Consider the following 22725-nt stretch of genomic DNA (forward strand, 5'->3'; position numbering starts at 1 on the left):
GGATTAAACATTTCTCCCTCCCAAGAAAAAAAATAAGCAAGTACCACTGAACCAAACCAAACCAAACTAAAAAACCCCAAGTCAAACAAACAAACAAACAAACAAATCCCTAACCAAACAACCCCCAAACCCAACATGAAATTGAGGTCCAGACCACTTATGAGCATTGAGAATTAATGGTGTTGCTTGGGGCGTGGAAGCTGAAGCAGAGCAGGTGTGTTTTTGTTTTTTGTTTTGTTTGTTTGTTTGTTTTATTTTTTAAAAAAGTTTGTTTTAAGATGATAAGCATTTAATTGTGGTTTTCTGGCTCAGTACTGGCTGAGAGAGTTAGACTCAGTGATCCACTTCATAATTTCAGATGGATGTAATAGTTCGCTGTCATAGACTGCTACTGCATACTGTTAAGCAGATGCTCCGTTTCATCCCATAGGTGAATGCACTTCAGTGATGCATAAATTCATTTTTAAAATATGGAAAGAAGGGGAGAAGAACAATGCATATGCATGGTTAGCTCTGAAAGTCACAAAGCTGTTGTTTACTGGATGGCTGAAGGAATGAGCTAAAAGAATCCCTTAGGTCTGGTCTGGGTCCCAGCTCATGTACAATCCAGTGCTTTGTTGCAGTTTGTCATTTCTGCAGCATCTGAAGCCTCTTGGCAGCAAAAGCAAATCTAGGGGTGCGGGCTATGAATCTGCTGCTGAATCTGGGTTGCAGGATGAACCAAGATTTGTGGTGTTAAGGAAGGCCAAAGTCATGGGAGATGCAAGTGCTGAAGGAACAAAAGCAAGATCTAGTAGTTAGCTGCCGAAGATGAAGGTGAGGGCACAGTGTATTCCAAGCTTAAGTGTGTTTTGTCTTGAGAAGGATAAATTGTAACGTCTGTCTGTGCTAGCACTGAATTGTGCTAACTGTAATCACAACATAGGAATTATTTCAAGTAGTCTTCCTCAGCATTTTGTTGGGAAAAAAATAGTTAAGGAACAAAATATAATTATCCTGCTAGATTAATTGTTATAAATACTTTTGAAAACTTAAACAGAATTTAGCTTCTCTTCACAAAGAATGGCATAATCATGTCCAAAAATGGACCTTGGATACTATAAAAACTTACACTGTACATGCCATTGTAAAGTTAAACTCTGTCAGCTCGAAGAGTGTTTACAAATTATTAAAAGACGTGTTCTTATTCCTCGGTATCCACATGTATGAGAGAGATAGATAAAACTGGTCAGCCTGATAGAGCATAGTCGTTCATAAATATTGCCTTTGTAATTGTCCTTGACAGCAATTGCTGGAACAAAATACATAAAATGCAAAAATAATAATGGTAGTCAAATGAATACCTCTTTATTTATATTTTATTTCTTGTGTTGAAGGATACAAAGAGGAACATTCAGCAGACATTTAATTTCTTGTTTTATCTCATTAAACAGACAGTCCCCAAACAAATGAGTTTCAGATTAGTTTTACCAAAGATATTTATCTAATTATGGCTTTCACTGCACTTGAATGAATGGCTGCAAATCTATAGGTCTCTTAGGTTGCCAGGGCATACATTAAAACTGGTGAATCTCCAAGCTGAATAGCAGGAGTGATGTCTCTTGTTTTTTCTTGTTGAGGTGTCTGTCTTCAGTTCACAGAGTGTGTGCATAAACTGAGAATTTATCTTGAGTCCTGCTTAAAAAGTCTCACTTTTGAGTTGATAATCTGCAATTCAATGTGGCAATAAATATTTACATTATACTGGTAGAGGTTTTATTGAACAACAAAAAAACCCAACAACCAAACCCTAAACAATTATTTCAGAGGAAGCTAGTGTAGACACAACATATGTTGTATTGGGTCAAGATTGTGGTTCATCTAGTCCTATATCCATAAGTTTTAAGACTGATCTGACAGGTAACTGTTTTAGCCACAAATACAACATTTCTTATGCTTTCAAGAGAGTGTGTGGGCAAATGTTGTATAGTCTGCCTTCCTCATTGTTTTTTTTTCTGGTTTCAAATAGGCAGAGATGATGCCTTATACTCTTATGCTTGGGGGTTGTTACCACCAGCTATTGTAGTTACAGCTTTTCACGTTACTCATATACAAATGCAGCCTTTTAATGAATCTGGCTAGTATTTTCACTTCAGACTCATCTTGGAACTCACATTTACAGACCTTGAGTGTGGTGTTTGGTGATAATGACTTTACAGGGGAAGTAAAAATATGTTTTGGTTCATTCTGTTGTTAATGAAAGCTTGCTATTTTTTTTTTTTTTTTACAGTAGTTTTGAATATCACACCTTTAATGTCAGTGACCTTTCTGTTATTCTTATGAGGCAGGGAGCTTCCAACTTCTGCACGGTTAGTTTTTATATATTAGTTTTTAAAGCAAGCAATCCGAGCCTCTCTGGATGACTCTTTCCATGCTGTGATCATTTTTGTTACCTTGTTTTGAACTCTGTCTGGTTTTGCAATGTCCCTTTGAACTTGTGATGGCTTGTGCTGTATGTAATATTCTAGATGAGACTGCACCGCTGATTCATATAAATCATGTAATTTCTTCTCTCTCTCCACCATATAGGCTTTTCATCCTAACAATCTGCTATCTTTTGAGACTTCCTGGTGACACAGATTAGTTCTTCACTGAAATGGCTTTGCAGCCATTCAGGTTGCTTTCTTTAAGCTGATATAGTTAATTTAAAGCCACATAAGTTGTCAGCATTTTTTCCTTCCAATGAATGTTATTTTGCATTTGATGTGGATAAACATAATTTAGCATGGAGTTGTCCACACGCCTACTTTGACTAGGTCCACCTGAAGTTGTTTATAGACTTCTAATTGTGACTAATCAAAATCATATAAGCAAAATTTCCTTATCCTGATACTGACTCACAAATATGTTTTATTAAACAGCATTCAGCCCATGGTATACCATTGGGACTTATTTGTGATTTCTTTGCTTCAATGGAAACTGACCATTTAATCCTGGTTTTGTTCTTCATTACTTTGCTATTGCTTGATCATTTACAATATTTTGTCTCTTCAGGAAAGACTGCTTTACCTTCTTTATGGGGAATTCTGTGTCTTAGGATGAGTCTGTTTGATGTCTGTTAGAGATACAACTATAGAGTATTGCTGTGTAGATGGTCTCTGAACATACAAGAAAACCAGCTTATATCATGTCAGTCTTGATCTTGTTACAACACACTATGTCTAAGGCTTCCCTGTTCTTGTAAGAAATAGAAGAATATTCATGACTAACAAAACTCATGTTCAATGGGTGGACAACTGTTTGGAAGGCTCTACACAAACTAGTAATCAACAACTTTGTCACATAATCACTGCACAGGGCTCTGCAAGAATATCTCTTTGCTCTGCTGCTGTCTGTATTTTATTTAAAAACTGCACTGATGTAGTGAATATGCTTCTCCAATAGCTACCTGTCCAATACATTGAAGAAAAAAAAGCAGGGAAAGGAAGAGAGTGGTTTATTCTTTTTATTTATTTATTTATTTATTTATTTTTTAAATTTCATACCTAGGCAACTTTATGGAAAAACTGCTGCTAGGAACAAGCAAGTCACTTGCCAAAGATATTCGAAGAATGTTGCATTACAGACAACTGCTCTCTAGTCTTATAAAGCTCTCTATTAAAAACAGGGACAAAAAATGTCCACGTAGTGCACTTTTGCATTTAAACACAAAGTGTAGCTAACAGAGCAATGCTGCTTTTAAATCAAAGTTGTGGTCTTATTAAAAGCAGTGGAAACTTACGCTCATTGAGAATCCATTTATTGTGGCTGTAGAAAAGGACATACTGCAGTTGTTTATTAATAGCAAAACACGTTAGAGGAAAATTTATGGCAGGATGGTGGGAGTGGATAAGGAAACACCACATTCTTTCATTCTGTAAATAAAAATAATGCCAAAGAAGCTCTCCTATCCAGAGACAATAATAATTTATTTTTATAAACCCAAGTTAAAAACTGTCCCTTTTACTGAAGAACTAATGGCAGATTTTGTGAGACTTCCAAACTGGAAACCTGATTTAAAAATAAAGAATTACTTAAGTTAAGCAAGAAAGAAGACTAAATCTTCATCCTTTCATTTAGCAGTTGTTGGTGTTATCTGACTTTTAGAAACAAAGCTAAATACTGAGGATCTGTGAGTCATCTTCTTTTCAGCCTGTGCCAACTCCAGTTTCACTATGTGTATGCTTGTTTCTTTATGCTGTGACTTTTTCCCTCCTAAGTTAGTCATTGTTATCTCTTGGCACAAGTGGAGAAGTTAAAAACATCAACAAGCATGAGACATGCTAAAAACATGCAAACAAACCTCCTGTGTAATCTTCCAAACCCCAAAGCGTTCCCATTCCCTTTACTTTGTTGTTCATGAACCCATCTGATCTTTTGATCATATCCTGGTTGAGGGAGCAGGGAGGTGAATTCCAAGGCAAGGGTTTGCTGGCTGGGAATGGTGTCCTAGAGACCCTTTCCAGTTAATTTCTTCAGGTGCGTCTGGTGCTCACCACAGACATTATGGCATTGCATGGAGAAAAAACAGCAAATAGATTAGAGGTGAAAAAAACATTTGTTAATATTTTTGCAAGTTTTGATTTTTTGAACAAGTCTCGTGTATATCTACGTACCAAGAAGGTGCTGAAACTCTGTCCAATTTGTCACAGTTATTTTTGGCATAGGCTTAGACTGGCTTAGGTGAAATTGGTGAACCCCATGTGGTTTGTGGTGGTGGTTCCACTGAGACAAGGACTGGTCTGAAATCATCTCTAAGATGCTAGTATGGGAAAGGATGGGACAGGGAGTGATTTGATTGAGGTGAGATTCTTGAAGACAGTGTATCTCAATCCACTCTAGTGCTATAGTTTAACCAGTGGCTCGGATGTCCTTGCTGGATGAGCTTTTGAGATTGTCATGGTGAAGGAACTGGAAGAATCTGAACAAGTATTACCTACTTTGACTTTGGTAGGACATCCAGGCTGGCCCAGGCTTCCTTAGTAAACTGATGAGGGCAGATCGAGTGTCACAGCAGACTGTTAGGGTGTCAATGACATCTTAGTTTTTGTAAGTGTTTATAGAAACACAGGTAGATTACTAGGCTCTGGCAGCTCAGTCACTGCAGTGAGGAATACTGCAATGTATTAATCCAGTGGATCACTTTGCTTCCCTGATTTCAGTCTAAATTGTCTGACTAATTAGCATCTTCCATGGGCATATTTTTTGAACTGGCTTTTAAAGGCAGCAGCTCCCCATCTCTCTCCCACTCTCCTCTATCTAACCTCCTGCTTTGCATATGTCAGAAAGCATTTGCTGACTTAAAATTATATTTATTACTGACTTGTAAATCTGGCTGGGTTGGCAGCCAGGATACTGTGGGCAAATGGAAGGAGGATAACAGCAGATTGAAGTGATCAGTGTTGCAAGCGTTGGCTACCATGCAGAAAATTAAAGAGGAAGAAAGATTATTCTCTTGCCCCTAGACCTGGAAAAATGTGGTCAGTCTCTACCTCTGGTCCTTTTATTTCCATGGGACAAAGCAGCCCTTTAAGAATCTTGGGGTGAAGAATCAGTGTGGTGAAGCAGAAGAAGGTGGCTCAGTTCAGCATTGCTGCTTTAGATGGACATATAAAGGAGGATCCTGGGAGAGGCATGGTGTGTGTGGTGGGGCAAGGAGGATGCAGCTCCAAGCAGTATGGGGAATGCGTGAGCTGCTGCTTAGTCTGATGGTCAGAAGCTCCTCAAATGTACTTTCCCTGTCCCTGGCTGCCAGGCCTGACTGTCCTCAGGTGGTGGAAATGTAACCCCACAGAAAGGCAGTGATATGTGAGTCCTTTCCTCTGATTGTACTACAGCATCAGCAGACAGTTCTGCTGGCTCTTTGAGGTTGCTTTGTTCAGGATACGCTCAGTTATACTGCAGCTGTGAGTAATGCAGAGGCTATTCTACTTTTCTTTTATATGCCCCGGGTCACGTAACTGATAAGCGTGCTTATGTTCACATTGTGTCCTTCTGCTTCTCTCTTACGTGTTCTAATGCGTATTTCGTTAAAAATAGTTACAGTGCTACTACTGCTGTCCTCAGTGAAGGATGAGATACTCATCTAGGTTGTTATTGCAGATTGTGCAGGTGCAGGCTGTGGTTACTGCCTCATGGACATTTTGAAACAGCCTTGGAAAGGTCAACCACAACTTTCGAGGCAAGAGACTTCTGTTTTAAAACAATAGCTTATAATCAATTGACTAGAAAGGCTGCTTAATAGAGTTTTACTGGATTGTACCAACTACAGTTAAACCCTTAACATGATCTTATGATACATATTTTCTGGACTATCCCCATATCTGGTGGATGTCCAGCCTGTTCCACAGTGAGATAAGTAACCCCCCAACAGTTCCCTTGGAGGAGTAATCCTTGTTACAGCACCTGATGTACAGAGATCTTGTTGAAATCATAGAGAATTCAATCTCTTTGGCAAGAGACTCATCTGACAGAGTTATGTATGTTCAGTTCTTACAATTCACCTCTGATCCTTGCACTGCTGTGATTCTCTGGACTTCTTTTCATTCACTGCACACATGTTCACATGTTTTTCATATGGATTTAGACTTTAGCATTCCTCTTTTCTTTTTTTTTTTTTTTTTTTAATGTACCTTGAATATGGGAATAAGATTAGCTATGATAAGATTGGCTATGTTATAGACATCATATGGTGGGACTTCTGTTGGGATGCAGAATTAGATAACAGTTGTAAATGCAGTTAAAGGTTAATTAATTAAGATAATTTAATAAGATGTAAAACCAGAAAAAATCTAATCATTTGACTCTCACCTAGGTGTTCCCGCTCCGACAGGGGGATTGGACTAGATGATCTTTTGAGGTCCCTTCCAATCCCTAACGTTCTGTGATTCTGTGTGACTCTCAAATTATGGGGGTTTTTTACCTTTTTTTGTAAAGGAAAAAAAAATGTGCCTTTATACTTGTTTAAAAGCCTCATAAGGCATTTAAGGAAGGAGACAAAGGGATGAGAGCTCTGTGCTTTAAGTACTAGATCTTGTTTTGATGGACAGTTTTCTACTGAGGGCTGAGAATTACCAGGATTAATGACCACATGTGGGACAAGATGTGGAACCAACTGAAGGAAGATGTATTTATTTATTCATTTGTTTATTTATGTAGGCTTCCTATTATTTCCATATATACTCTCTCCACAAAGGTTTAGTGCAACATAGTTTAGTACTTACTTCTTCTATGAATTTGAGTGTGCTATCATCAGAGAGGGCATTAATCTCACAGGAGTAGCTTGTCAAATTTTGTTACTTTTTGCTTAAACTGAGTTTAGTTGAACATCTGTACTCTAAACCTGAGGAGAGGTGCAGGATCACCTGTACAGGCCTTATCTGATCTCGTCCATGCTGTCTTGAAAACAAATAAGTGAGGAGAACCCTTATAAGGACCAATTCTATTAATGACATTCTCAAATGTCTCTTATTGGAGAAAGGTTATACCCTTCAGTCCTGTAGATCAAAATGAGTAAACTCACTGGTGCCAGCGGGAAAATCTCAAGAGATAAAGAAACCCCCAGCCCTCACTCGGAGAGATCTGACTTCAACAGCAGTAGAAAGGACTTCTAGACTCGAGTTTAGAATGAGTAAATTTGTAGCAAGTAAATTCAGAATAATGCAACGTGCCCATGAGCTTTAGTAATATCAAATGCGTGCAGACAGTTGTTATTTGAAAAAAGAATGAAAATAAAGATATATACCAGAAGAAAGGCGGGTAATTAAAATTAAGGGTGAAAAATACCACTAAGTAAATAAGTAAATCTGTCTCTCTAGGGCAGAATCTTAGAACAGTTGGGGTTGGAAGGGACCTCCAAAGATCGTCTAGTCAAACCCCCCTGCAATGAGCAGGGACACCTTCAACTAGATCAGGTTGCTCAGAGCGCTGTCCAGCCTGGCCTGGAATGTCTCCAGGGATGGGGCATCTACCACCTCTTGGGGCAACCTGGTCCAGTGTTTCACCATCCTCATTGTTAAAAATTCCTTCCTCCTGTGTGACCAGAATCTCTCCTCTTTTAATTTAAAACTATTACCCCTTGTCCTATGTCGACAGGCCCTGCTAAGAAGTCTGTCCCAATCTTTCTTATAAGCTCCTTTTAAGTACTGAAAGGCTGCAATAAGATCTCTCTGGAGCCTTCTCTTCTCCAGGCTGAACAACCCCAATTCTCTCAGCCTGTCCTCATAGGAGAAATATTCCATCCATCATTTTTGTGGCCTCCTCTGGACCCTCTTCAACAGGTCCATGTCTTTCCTCTACTGAGGACTCCAGAGCTAGACACAGTACTCACACAGTGGGGTCTCACTACAGTGGACAAGAGGGGCAGAATCACCTCCCTCAACCTACTTGCCAAGCTCCTTTTGATGCAGCCCAACATATGACTGACTTTTTGGTTTGCAAGTGTACAGTCTTGCCTAACTTCAAAGACTGTGTTCTTCTTTTGTTTGACCTGTGTTCATGAAGGAGATTCCTATTTAAAGATGTCTGAACTGTCTCTGTGACCTTATGGGGGTGCTGAGTACATATTTTACTTTCTTAATAGCTTAATCTGTGTAAGATAAGTAATTTATATTGTTTTATTATGATCTTATCATACTAAGTAAACCCTATATCTGTTAGGTACTTAGCATTTTAGCTGCTTTTCCGTGTCCAAAAAATACAAGACTCTTCTGTGTCTTGCATCTCTGACATTTTCTGATTCTATAACTTCTCAGTCTAATGAAAACTAAATTCACTTAAGCTGCTTTTATTGGTTGGTTGTATACACTAAAGTCCTGTTCATGTTCTGATCCTGTTCCATATTTAATGATTATTGCACACTACTTCCTATGCTACTCTATCTGCTAAGTAATCATGATGGAATGATAAAATGTGTAGTTTCTGGCACACCAGCAGAGACTTTTGAATTGCCTTGTTTTTCAAGTCCCTCCCCATCTCAGTAGTAACAAGCCTCCATTTGGAGATGGAGTGTACTTGAGTTTTCATTTGTTCCTGCTCCAAGAGCCAGACCAAAGGTTTTCAAGCACAAATAAGATATGATCATGGTCAGTGGAATCCCATTCTGTAGACTGTTTAAAGGTGCCAATAGCAGAGCTCCAAGTAGTGGTGAGGCTCTGCTGAGAGCAGGTGACGAGTTCCTGGATCTGCTTTGCCAAGGAATTGCTTGTGTGATCCAAGGGAACAATTATTTTTCTTTCCTCACATATTGAGTGCTTTTAAAGCTCTTTGTACAGAGAGGCCTTGACTGCTTCATGAAACTAAAATAGTTAAACTTTAATAGTTTTTCCATTAAAAAAGTAAATTACAGCTGTTTTTCTGGAAGTGGTTAAGAACTCCCACTATCCAGTCTGTGGTATAATAGGTTGGCACTGGCTTGTGCCAAGAGCTACTGTCAGTGAAGTTAATATTGTTCCCAAGAGGTCACGTAACAGAGTGCTGCCAACACAAACAACAGCGCTGCAGATTTTCGAACTGTTAAGGCTGCACTGCAAGCTTCTTTAACGAGCACTTGTTCACCCAGCTCAGAGGCTGCTCCTGCTCTCTGAAAACCTCAGAAGTAAAAGCAAAAGTCAACAGTTTTATTCATTATTTGTTGTTTTAAATGTCCTCTAGGCTTTTCAAATTAGTGGGGCTACCCTGGCAGAGAGCTTGGGTGTTCCTAGTTCTTAGCTGATATTTACCAGTAGGTCTTAAAGTGCTCTGCAGAGTGGTCATGGTTGTTCCCATTGCATGGGAAGGGAAGTGACTTGCTGAAGGTTGCTACCACATTAGGTTCAGGAATAAAAGTGAGGTACACTGAACTGTCTGGTGCTTTGTCCAGTAGGTCAGTTGATCTCCGCAAAATCAGAAAAATCAGTTTATCAGAAACAAAGAGGAAAGAATTTCCATGTCTTGTACCTGAAAGGAATAACTGTCAACTACTTTTTGCGTAGGCAGTGATAAACTTGGAGCTCTCTGAGACCAGTGACATTAAAGAACAGAGACATTAAAACATGCCTTTGCACACTTGTAAAGCAATTAAGGGAGCATTTGTGTGTAGTTCATTAAAAAAAAGGTTGCCAGAAATATAGGCATTTTTCAAATAGTAAACTAAATTGATGCAATTTACTGTGAGGTATTTTCATAAATCGTAGTCAAAGCACTGAATTTTAGCTTTGTCTTTTTGTACTTAAAATATTAAATATACTGTAGTTATTGAAATCTGTAAAATAGATTCTTTATTTGCATATTGCTTCTGAATACATTAAGATTTTAATGTATTTTCTTATTCCATAATATATATACTTTGCACTGACATTTTTAGCTATTTATTGTCAGCATCATTCAGAGCTGATGAATATTTGCTAATGTTTGAAGTTTTTTCCTGCATCTGTGTTCACTGAAATAGCTGCAGGAATATTGGATATGTTTTCCCTTCTACTGTTTATTAGAATTCTTCAGCAGAGGTGAGCATTCTTGCAGCAGGGCCATGGGGGCAGTTCACAAGAAGGCTCCTAAGCCTGCACTGGGGGAAAATCAAGTCCCTAACGACGCTCATTTTGTCTGACACCAGAGAGGGAGCATTTGAACTTACATCTGCAAGATGAGTGGTAGGTAGTGACAGGTGAGATGAATCACTTGTTCAATTGGTTGTCTGCTTTAAAATTTTTATTAATCTCTGACAAATGTAGGTTGCTGAAGGCCAAGTTCTGGCACCAGTATTATCTGCAGTGATGCTGACAGCAGAGGTACATCAGCCGCTGAGCTGCTGAGATGTGGCACATTGGGTAATGTGACGGGGAGAAGTTTTGGTGAAACGCTAACATGAAAATATGTGAATTCAAGAGTCTTTTTCATACACACAATGCTCCCAGAAAAGTGTTTTGGGTTGCTCTGCACCTCCACAGACTTTCCCATGCCTGATACAACTGGTAGGAGAAGCTGAATTAAGTTGTGCCTGGGATTATTGGAGCAGGACAGAAGAACAGAATAATTTGGGTTTGAAATGACCTACCGGAGGTCATTTGATCCAGCCCCTGGTCCAAGCAGGGCTGACTTCAAAGCCAGAGCAGTTGTGCAGGGCCTGGTCTGGTCAAGTCACAAATATTCCAGGAAGGAGATTGCACAGCCTGGGCATTAGTTCTTGTGTTTGACACACAATTTCCTCATGAAATTTCCTTTTAGTAGTGCAGGCTTGTGAGTCAGGCTGCCTGGCTTGCAGAATGTCTTTGCCAAGTTGATGTGCCATATTGCTTGCTTTTTTATTTGGAAATATGTCATGAGAAGGTATTTTGCTGGCAGCACAAGAAATGTGTCACGAGAGGTACTTTGGAAAGCTTTTAAATATGCAGACAATCTGCATTTTCCTACTCCTGATCTTTCTTTTCACTATTTTGTTGATGTCTTCATTTAGATCTATTTGAAAAGGAATGATAACCTGTCACTGGGAACATCTTTCTATTTATACTATGAAATATCTGGTGTGAATTCTTTTGAAAGCTCAAAATAATGTAATATGAAATTATAACTTGCATCATTAGAAATATTAATTGTTGCATAAAACTTTAATAATCACTAAAAAACCCACCCACCTGCTCTTGTGCACTGCTCTCCAGATCAAAACCAAACAAGATGCTGATGGCCAGTAACATGACGGTAGATTACGAAGACCATCTACTGTATTTATTAGATGCTGAGTTTTAAAAATAAATAAATGCAGCAATATTGGGAAGTTTTCATGGTGACAGTCTGTACAGTGTCTATTTTGTACTGAAAAAAAGGGAGGGTGAAATGTTGCTGACAGCCAGGAGGAGTGAAATGCATTCGGAAGCTTTTAAGGTAGAATTAGGAAAGGTATGGCTGAAATGGCAAACTAGGGCAATAAAGTTAGATTAATGAAGGAACATGAATAGTCAGTTAGTGTACTCTGCATATTTCAATGTTTTATAAAGGATGATAAAAAGCAGTAAAATTCGGATTCTTTCTTATTTTCATATTTAATGAACTCTCACTGCAAACATTGTATGAGCATATGAGTTAAAAACATCTATAATGTTTTTCTAACAAAGAGAATAAAAAACCTATTTAAGCTCTCTTTCTATATTGTTAACTATGGCTGTAGCACATGTAGTCTACAATTGATCTATGGAGTTAAATCAGGTGGAATTTCTGTTTTACTTAAACTGATGCACTTACATGAATATGAAGGTGGGAGGTGAACTTCCCCATTACTGACACATTTGCATTTTGTCTTGTCATTTTTTGTGAGTGTAGTTAACTTTTTATGTTGACAGAGACACTGAGGGTTTATTAGATGTGTTTTATGCCATCATTCCTTGGATTGTTTCAATTCATCATAAATTAAATGCATGCTTCCTCCGTGTCCCACTGCTCTGGCCTGTGCCCCTGCCACCTGCCTGGTGAGCAATGGGGCTTGTATGGCTCCCCAGTGCCCTGGTGGAGGGAAATAATCACAGTTAAAATGAATCATTATTTAACAAGCTGGTGCAAAGTTGTCGGTCCTTGAGGTTTGTTCAGGACGTGGCTTTACACCCACGCATGGCTCTACAAAGCAGAAGAGCAGTGGGGATAGGAAGGTGCAGCTGGAGGTGGACACAACCTGCTTTCAGCAGCCTCATTTTATGATACTTCAACTGGGTTGTGGAAAGGCATCATTAGCAGGAGAGTGATGGTCATCTGTTTTTAAGGAATGGAAAGTTCTTCTAACCCAGGCATCTCCTCTGCCAGTTCACCAGTCCTGTCTTTCTCTCAAACTGAGTTGGTTTCAGTGTCAAGATGCCACAGCACAGGGTACGTACAGAGGATGTTCAGGCCTGTGTTGGTGCCTTCCCAAAGCTGGATTTATCCACGGCTTTTCCCCAGTGATAGGGCTGGGGAAGAGGGGGGAGAGCAACCAGCCAGTCCTGCCATATTTTATTCTGTAATACTTTTTTTTCTATTCTTAACTCCTTTTGGGTAAAGGAAAGGGCATTTCAAACAAAATTTGCTCTTGTGCACTAAATTATGCTTCTTGCTAGGCTATGGAGACTTTAAAAGTGGCTAGTATATGCCAGATTAACTAAGAAAAAGAAATTTTGTTCCAAGCATAAACCTATTCAGCCCTATTTAGTTTGGTAGGTACTGGAAAACACAGAAATTCTTCTAAATGCTTTGCTTTCCTGACTGTCATAATCTCAAAAAAGAGTCTTTGAACCAAAAAAGCATCACCTGTCTTTATAAAGAGCTGCCATTTTCTTCACAGCTCCCTTTCTGTTTTGGGGCAGATGTGAATGAACCATGAGCAGTGGGTTTCTGTTTTGTGAAATAACTTATTCAGATTCCTTGCAAGTTCTTGTTATACAGAAAGCAGGTGAGAATACACTCTTCGGTTTCCTTTCACTAATGACCCATTTGGTGCCTCCAGAGAGCTTTACAGGCTCACCTGGGAATCCTACATTGTGAGCTCTGCTAAATACAGGTTTCTCTGTTTTACAGCTTTTGATCTTTTTATGCTACACCTAAGCGTATGAAGTTTAAGATTATCAGGGGAATGTCAAGTTGGATCTGTCTTTCCGTTATAAAGAGTTTTATATTTAATCTTAAATAAGTATTAATGGAGAGAACTGTTCCATTATAATACTTATTCTTTGTTATCCATAAATTCTGACAGCAGGTTTTGAGAGGAGCAGTGGGGGAAGGTTGTTTGTTATGAATATTATTTGGCAGAAAGTCAGGCATATTGTACGGTTTCATATGAATGATATCTGCTGAAAGTCAGCTAGCTTCCCAACCAACTCTGCTTGCTGTGCCTTAGCAACCACGAGGAAAAATCTGCTGCCACATGGAAACGGATTGGGATTCATGACAGCACTCTCTCTATATTCAGCCACCCTTAAACAACGATAGCATTTCAGATGCTAAACACAGCACCTATATCTTATTTCTGCTTAAAACCCCCATAATTTAGACAGTAACAAGAGATGTGAAATGCAAAAATTTGAAGGTGGGCAAGTGATAAGGTAAATTGTTCAGTAATTTTCTTTCCCTGCCCCCACTGCTTGCCTGGCATGACTAAGCACTGGGAATAAATGATCATTTAGTCCTGCAGAAATTGCTGCCTTCTTGTGTTGCAGGTGGAGGAGGGTATGTCGGGCAGGTACAGCTCAGCTTTGTTCCAAGATTCATGTTCAGATCAGGGCTGGAGTGGAAATTCTCTAATTATTGTAGCTGGTTGCTTTTAGTAACTCCAGCAAACCTTTTTGAAGAAAAAAAATCAGAGGCTTCCTTCAGTTGTAATAGTTGCAGTGGTTTCTCTTGCTCTTACAGCATTATCATTGTCATGGTTCGTAATGAGAGAAAGAAATCTGTCTAGGAAAAAAATAATTACTTTTTGATTTGTGCAGGGAGTGGGAGAGAAACCTGAGGGAAATTAAGTAAATACCCTTGGTAGATTTTTAAAATTTTTCCTGAGCCACTGTATTGTTAGAATTGAATGATTAGTAAAGAAAGAAAAGCACAAACAAATCGGTTTTGAGAGTGGATTTGGATTCAGCTTTATTTGTGGTCCTTTTCCATACACTGTCTCACACGGTTGGAAGTTTCCGGCATGAATACTTGTGAATGTGTATTTTAGGCTTGGATGCTTAAATGCTTGTTGGAAATCTGTCTGAATATATAAAGTCCTTTGTGGTCACATTAGCCGATTTAGGATTCAGGTGTTGAGTAGTTGCAGAAATCCCCCTGTCAGGGAATAGAAATGATCTCATTACCAGGTAGTCTTTGCTACTCCACATGCATTTCAAAATGAGATGATTTTTTTTTCCAGGTTATTTATATTTAGGGAATAAGCCCTGATAGAGCACAGCACTGAAGCATTTGCTTAATTTTAAGTACACTGAGTAATCCAATTTGAAATGCCCAAGTGCTATGCTGAATTTTTAGGGACATAGTGATAGTGCCCTGAAACTACAAACAACTGTTTTCTTTCATTTGTATGCAAAAATGTTCCTAGAACTGCCCAGCAGTGTGGTTTTGATCATGGGCATATTTGCAAATTAAGCCCTGATCAAACAGATACTGAGGAGTGTGTTGTAAACAGAAAACTGGTGAAGTTTGTACATTGCAAACTCAATGTGGCGTTATGCTCGATTTTTTTGGTAACACACCCAGTTAAAAACCTATTTATTTGAAAAACTTGGAGTGGAAGCTTAAATAATTTTTTGGGAGGAAGAACTCTGATTCTGCCTTTTATCATTCTTTTAATTTTAAAAAGGACAATCTTGATTAATAAAAAAATTTTCTTCCCTATCTTTGCCAAAGCTTTTTTTGTTTTGTTTTGTTGTTAACTGCAGGGGAATATCAGAAGCTCTTAGAAGAAAGGCAAAACATTTGCATCCCATATTTGTATTATTATTTTCCTACAATTTCTATGGCCTCTTCTGTAGTGTTACAATGTGACTTTTAGTGTAGACAGGTTGCTGGCTTCTACCGCTGTGCTAAATCCCAGCTGAACAAAACACTTGAACTGGAGCTCGAAGCACTCTTGCTTTGTTTCTTTCTGAGCATTGATGGAGATTAAATTGCTAGCAGATGTACGGAGCACTGCTGATGCTACTGTGACTGCAGTGCTGGCAATGGCAGAAATATCAGCAGTTGTTGGAACAGCTTGGGCAGGAGGCAAAGAACAAGCAACTTGTAGGCAAGTCATCCTGTAAAGCTGGTATGAGGCCAAAGGAAAATCACAGATCTAAAAATGTGAAGGATATTCAAGTTTATATCCAAAAGGTATGACTGAAAACATGCTCCACAGTATCTTTAGCCCTTGATTAGAACATTAACCAGATTGTAGTAAACACATAAGGAGTTGCTATAGAGGAGCCAGTTCAATACTCTGCTGAGTAAAGAACTAGCTTGGTATCTCACAGTAAGGTAAGGCTTGATCTTTCCAATGGAGACCAAACTGTGCCTTCATTAGTACACTTTTTTTGTTCTGTATTATGTTGTGGTGGAATTTCTTTCCAGACCTTTCAAAAATCAGTTTGTGCTCATATACTAAACTATTATCATCAATGTCTTTGCATGCTTAGCTTTAAATAATGGCAGAGATGCTCCACTTGCTTAAAAATACTTGTCCCGTTGAGGCACTACTAATTTAAACCCAGATATAGATGTTGCTTAGTAGTATCAGACATTGAATTAGCTACTGTTTCTAAAAGTCTAGCTGGAGTATTTGATTCTTTGGCTAATGATTCCATGAGCTGGTCATATGGATTGTAAAGAAGTATTTCCTTCTGATCGTTTTAAATTACTTGCTGGTCACATGCAAGGATTATTCTAATCCTTCCATTCTTTAAACACCATTGCCCTACACCCCATATTTTGAGCAGTTTTAAATAGCACAGTAAACTTCTTTATAATTTTTCCCAATTTCAGACTAAATTATCCACAGTGTATGCAGGCTTGGATCCTAGCAGTCCTATTCCAAAACCTTTTCCTGGACCACCTATCCCAAATGTCCTCTTCTGTCACATGCAAGTCTTGTCCCCAACCTAGGATGCTATCCTCATGCCATGTTCATACTTCATGCTCCTGATCACCCAACCCAAGGCACCAGCTCCCTGCTTCTTTCTTCCTGTATCCCCAGCAGAAAAGCTGAAGCCACCTATGTACACCTACTCATGTGTGGTGGGAGAGCCCTCCTGGAGGACACCCAGCACTGTGGATCTACTTCTTGTATGGTCTCCTGTCCCAGGACCATATGTGCTGCCACATGAAGAGCAACAAAACTGGTGAAGGGTCTTGAGCACAGTTCTTATGAGGAGCAGCTGAGGAAACTGGGGCTGTTTAGCCTGGAGGAGGCTGAGGAGACCTTCTCACCCTCTACAGCTACCTGAAAGGAGGTTGTAGAGCGGTGGGTGCTTGTCTCTTTTCCAAAGTAGCAAGTAATAGGACAAGAGGAAACGGCCTCAAGTTACACCAGGGAAGGTTTAAATTGGATATTAGGGAAAACTTCTTCACTGTTGTCAGGCATTGGAACAGTCTGCCCAGGGAAGTGGTGGAGTCACCATCCCTGGAGGTGTTTAAAAGATGCGTTGATGTCGTGCTTAGGGATGTGATTTAGAGGTGGACTTGGCAGTGTTAGGTTTACGGTTGGACTCAATTATCTTAAAGGTCTTTTCCAATGATTCTCTGATTCTATCCCCATCTCCTCTCTGACACATGGTTTGGCAAAGCTTCTCCTCAAGCTGGTGAAGCGGCATGGGGAGAAGCTGAGGTGGCTGTGCCTGGAAAGCAGTACTTGGCATGGGCTGCTATAGCTGTTCCAAGGTGATTTTCATGAAAGATGAGTTGTTTGCTTAATGACTAATGAATTTGCTTTAAAAGCACATTTTGGCTTATTCTCAGAGTTATTTGCAAATGTATTTTGAATTGAGGGGTGTGTGTGTCAAAATCATTCGGGAGGAGTATCCTATATTTACCAAATACCTTCAGGGTGGAATGATGCTTCCCCCAAATGGCAGTCCAATCGTTGGGGTTTTCAAACAAAGCCTGGACCTCCCATCCACTCCTTTTTCCTCTGTCTGGAAGGCGACTGCCCAGTTTGTCCCTAACAGCCAAACTAGAGTCTATTGAGCAGAGGTATGCTCAGTAACACAAAATGAAAGGATTTCATCCTAGCTAAATATTTATTGAGATGAGATTTAAAAAAAAAAAAAGCAAGGACATAAACTCCTAAAATTTGGTATGAATTTCAGCCTAACTGCAGTGAATGTTTCAACATTACACAGGCTGCAATAGCATCAACAGGAAAGATCATTTTTTTTCTAGTCCAGAATGCCACTTCCACTTTTATTTTCTGGTATGCTATTTCCATTTTCTTGTATTTGTGGAAATTTTGTGTATGTAGATTCCTGCATGACATGCAGGAATATACTCTCCTAGGCTCTCCGATGTGTCATGCTTGCTCCAAGCTGAAACAGGTTCATGTTGTCACCAACTGAAGCTGTTGTCCTGTCATCCCTTCTCCCATTTCAGGGCTGTGAATTCCTTCTCTCTCCCCTGCTGCAGAGCTAGCACTGTGTGATTTGAAAGGCAAACTAGAAGGCCTTTTTCTTTTTTTTTTTTTCCCCACTCTACTAGTTTTCAGCCTTAGTCATCTTTTGCAGATTCCTTAGAAGTAATTCATAGCTCCAGCCATCATCTGACAGCCAGGCACATGCCAAAGTGGGCAACATGAGTTCAGTTTTCCTGAAGCGGGAATTAAAGCCAGGTCTTCTGTTGTCTGGAGGAAAGGGGATGCTTCCATCATGGACATTTTGTCTGTGCTCTTATGAACCTCCTCCTTCTTTTGCTATGTGTGTGTGTGCTGTTGTGTGGGGTGGGTTAGTAAGTGCAGCCAAATAAAATGTTTTGTTTTGAGTTGAAAATGGAAATTTTACTGCTTGGTGCTTTTTGCACTTCATATGAAGTAATTAGTGTTGATGTGCTGCCTAAGCAACACCAGTTGTCTTGGTGGCTGAGGCCATAGTCCCTGGAGGGTGGGATATTTTGACCCAGTCCCTGCTCCATATCTGTTGTGATAAGCCAAAGTGTCAGAGTACCAGCTTCACCTGAAAGTAATGCAGAAGTAGGAACCACAACCCAAGATATTACTGGGAGGACTGTCACGGAGGTACCCCGAGGTTAGTTTAAGGGACAACAGGGTCCAAAACAACTTTTATTAAACTGGTGAGAAACAGGGTTTTAGCACTCCAAAGTGACTTAAATAAAGGTTTGGATATCAGTTGAGGAAAATTATTAAGGGGCAGCAACTAATACAACAGGCAGTCCACGGTGTGCATGCACGTGGCTTCACTCAAAACAATGCCGGAGCCAGCCCTGAGTCCGAGACGAATACACACTTGCCTGAACACGGTGCGCGATTATTTTTAAAGAGATATACGTACTCGTAGTGGATACGGAAAGTGTACACTCGCGATTCCGCGAGGGTAAATTTATAATACACTCGCAATCCCGCGAAGGTAAATTTACTTACACGTGCAAGTGTGCACGGAATATTACACGTGCTTATGTGGAAGCACGGGAGGAAAATACACTCGCGACTGTGCAAGGAAATAATTTATACATGTGCTCGTATTGAGCACGGAAAGTTACACGTGCAAATGTGCACGGAAAGTACACGTGCTTGTATTAAGCACGGAAAGTACGCATGCAAATGTGCACTGAAAGTTATACGTGCAAATGTGCACGGAAGGAAAATACACCCGCGATTCTACGAGGATTAATTTTACACGTGCTTGTATTGAGCACAGAAAGTTACACGTGCATATGTGCATGAAAAGTATAAATATACTCACAATCCTGCAAGAAGTTTTACTCACGCCCGTGGCGGCAAGGCAAGCAGAGTCTCCATCCCGGGGAGGGGGGTCTCAACGGCAGCATCTTGCTCGTGCTCCGAGAGACCCGCGACAATGGGCGGAGTCTCGACGAGAATCCCATTTTTGTTTTGGCTGATCAGATCTGACTGTAGGCATTCTAGAAGGTTCTCTGCACCCCCACACTGGCTGTGGGTGCCCCTGAAGCCTCCAAACATCCCCCCCACTGGCCGCAGGTGCCCAGCGGCTCAGTGGCGCCTCGGCACTCCCTTCTCCTAATGGCCCTGGCCAGGGTGCTCTGAGGCCAAACAAAAGAAGCTGTTAGCCTCAAGTCAGAGAGAGAGGGAGATGTGCCTACTCCTTCCATACTGAAGGAGGGAGGGGGAGAGAGGGGAGTTCGCATTCTGCCACAAGGACATTGTGTCCCGGGGACCTGCAGCTGGCTTGATCCTGTTTTGTGGGGTTCCCTCTGTTGCTGAGCTGGTTCGGCTCCCTGCTGCCTAGCATGGGACCTCTGCTTCAGCCTTCCTCTGCTCTCCTTCTCCTCGTCCCTCCTCCCAACTCTTTTATCCAGCCTTTTCCTTCATGTTGCCTCTGGAGCTTTCTGAACCCTCTGAGAGCTGGTTTAACTTACTGAGACACTGTAACTCTACTTCCAGTCTTGCTTTACTGAGTTTGGTCTTATGCTGCCATGTAACTACACCATGCAGTAGTGGTATTTGCCCTGGCTGATGCTCAGCTGTCGTGAGTGCCAGGGACCAGGCCAGTGCCATGCCAGGGGCTGCAGTTCTCACCAACACCTCTGGCATTAGTTTGCTGATGATAACGTCATTAGCCCCAGCCTGGGAATGGGGTGGGGAAGGGGAAAATCAATGTACGAGCTTCAGCTGTGCTGCTGCAGGGAGTGAGGCTGGTTGAACGAAATACTTGGACAGAAACCAAGTGAAGCATTGGTATGAAGGGCTGCTGCAGAACTGAGGTGTTAATGATGCGCTGGCTTGGAAGAGTAAGTGGGATCTGAGGCAATGTTATATACTCTACGGCATGTTTGTTAGATATGGGTGAGGGGAATGAAGCTTTTATGTTATAGTATTTTCATATGGACCTACTGTTATGCGTGGAACTACATTAACATTTGTGATGTGCATGGAAGGGTAAACAGCATTAGACGCTTCTGCAATTTCTTGTCACTTCCCTTCCCTTTCTAAAAATACAGTAAGAAGAAATATGGGGTCTCTAATTCTTCTGAGCTGTGGAGGATGATTTTTTTATGATTACAGTATACAAAGTGTGAATTGGATCCTTCTCAAAGTGAGGAATTAATTATGTTGCCTGCATTGCCTCCCATTGTGCTGCCAGTGCACCTGCACATTTTTTGTTCCCCTTCCAGGCTTCTTTTAGGCAATGTTTATTTGTCTCTTGTATGGCTTGTATTAAGATAGAAGTTGACAGTAAGCATCAGAGTAGACAATATATTGTCTTTTAACACTGACACAATATGGAAGTATGGTGGTGAGGTAACCTCACTCTTGTAGAGATGTTTATCCTGTCTCTATCTGCCTTCCAGAGTTCTGGCTAACTGATAATTTTGTAACTTTAAATGCTCAGTCTTTATTGATCAGCAGTAAGGTTTTGGCATCTCATTTCCCTGCTGTGAAGAGTTATATGTAATTTTCCTCCTTATGTCCTCAAATATGAACCCTCTCTGACTTAATTGAGTGATTGGTTATTCTCATGTTACATAAAAGAGAGCAGAGAAAGTCTGTCTTTCTCTGTGCCATTTCATTAATTTTGTATAGTTGCATTATGTCTCCCGTAATCTCTCCTTTGTAAGGTAAATAGTCACAGTCTTTTCTGTCTCTTCTCATATTAAAATTTATCCAAATCCTTTATTATTCCTATTACTATTGTCTGAATGCCCTCTAACATTGGAGTGTCCATTTTTGGAGATGCTGTTACCAGTGCACTATGTGGCATGGCAGAGATAATGCTGGTCTATATTAGAGTAGTGTTACCTCCCTGCTGGTCACCTTTTTCTTCCCCGTTTATCCTTATACTTTTTCAAACTACAGTTAAGAATTTAATTTAGAAGAGTGGTCTTCCTTGTGAAGAGTTCTGTGACCCTGAGGTGTCTTTACTGAGTTGATAAACTTTGCTTTAAGAGGTATTAGAGCATGTGTAATTACATTTTCTCCCTCTAGTACATGCTGCTTTTAATGTTGAGTTCATAACAATACTGTCTTTTCATCTAGCTTTTTTAAAGTTTATCTTTAAATTCTACACAGTCATTTCTGGTCTTTCCTGGCCAAAATAATTGTGTATTGCCTAGAGACTTTGCCTCCTCCTTGCTCACATTTTCCAGATAGAGAATGAAAGTAGTAAGCAGCACAGAACTGAGTTTACCAAAACTTTTTGAAAAAATAAAAATTTGAAGACTTCAGTTAGACTACTTAGATGACTTGATAAATTCTTTTTATTTAGATCTCAGTAGCTAAAAGACCTAGATTGCTGCTACTTTTCTATTTTATTTTATTTTATTTTATTTTAAATTTTTTTTATTTTTTTTTTTTTCATTCAAAAACTAGAACAAAACTAAAGCTTTACCAAATTGTCTTACAGACCCTGTCTAGAAGAATTTCAAATCCCTATTTGGAAACTCCTTCAAACAAGGTACTTTTCAAGCTTCCTTTTTAATTCTGTTTTGTTGACCAACATACTAGGAATCGTTTTGCTTTGGTTCAACCTCTTAATGATACCTTTGAAGACACTTATGAATGTGGCCTGCAGTTAAATCTAGCTGACAAGTTATCATTTGTGTGTGTTAGAAATTGTCTACTTCTATTACTCAATTTGTAAACTGAATTATTGTGAATTACAATGTGTACACGCTTCCCAGCTGTGTAAATGATTGCCAACATTTGGATTAGTTTTGCAATATTTGGAAGCTATATTTTTGCATCTCATAAGACTTTATTGTCTCAGGACAATTCTATATTCCTTGAAAGATTCCCAAACATAGGAAACAAACAAACAAACAAGGTGAATCCACAGCATTGTTTTTCTTTCAAGTTAGTTATTTGTATCATTGATGTATTTTACTGGGATGGTGAGGAAACATCACAATAGAAGCCTGAGTTAAATTCGTCAGTAGGGAGGTAGAGAGAGTCCAGATGGAATGTGGTTTTATGGAAGTTGGAACTGGGTCCTGTTTTGACAGACTCATCTGCATGCTTGAAATATAAGGCAGGAATCAGGGATGGGGGAAGTCAGAGTTGTGTCCATTCTGGACACCTGGCAAGGTATGGATGAACTGACC

At 39.9% G+C, this 22725-nt stretch overlaps 1 protein-coding gene across 1 annotated transcript in view; it reads left to right on the top strand.

Annotated features, from left to right (window-relative positions):
* Positions 1-22725, top strand: part of RAPGEF5 (Rap guanine nucleotide exchange factor 5) — a gene marked incomplete at both ends in the record, with an annotated part of 157146 nt that overhangs the window by 8934 nt on the left and 125487 nt on the right. Inside the window, one exon of the mRNA XM_080338516.1 lies at positions 22029-22079. Within this exon, the coding sequence (XP_080194642.1) occupies positions 22029-22079 (51 nt within the window). The remainder of the gene's footprint in view (positions 1-22028; positions 22080-22725) is intronic.

The sequence above is a fragment of the Nesoenas mayeri genome (genome assembly GCF_963082525.1).
Source record: "Nesoenas mayeri genome assembly, chromosome: 2".
NCBI classification, from domain to species: Eukaryota; Metazoa; Chordata; class Aves; order Columbiformes; family Columbidae; genus Nesoenas; species Nesoenas mayeri.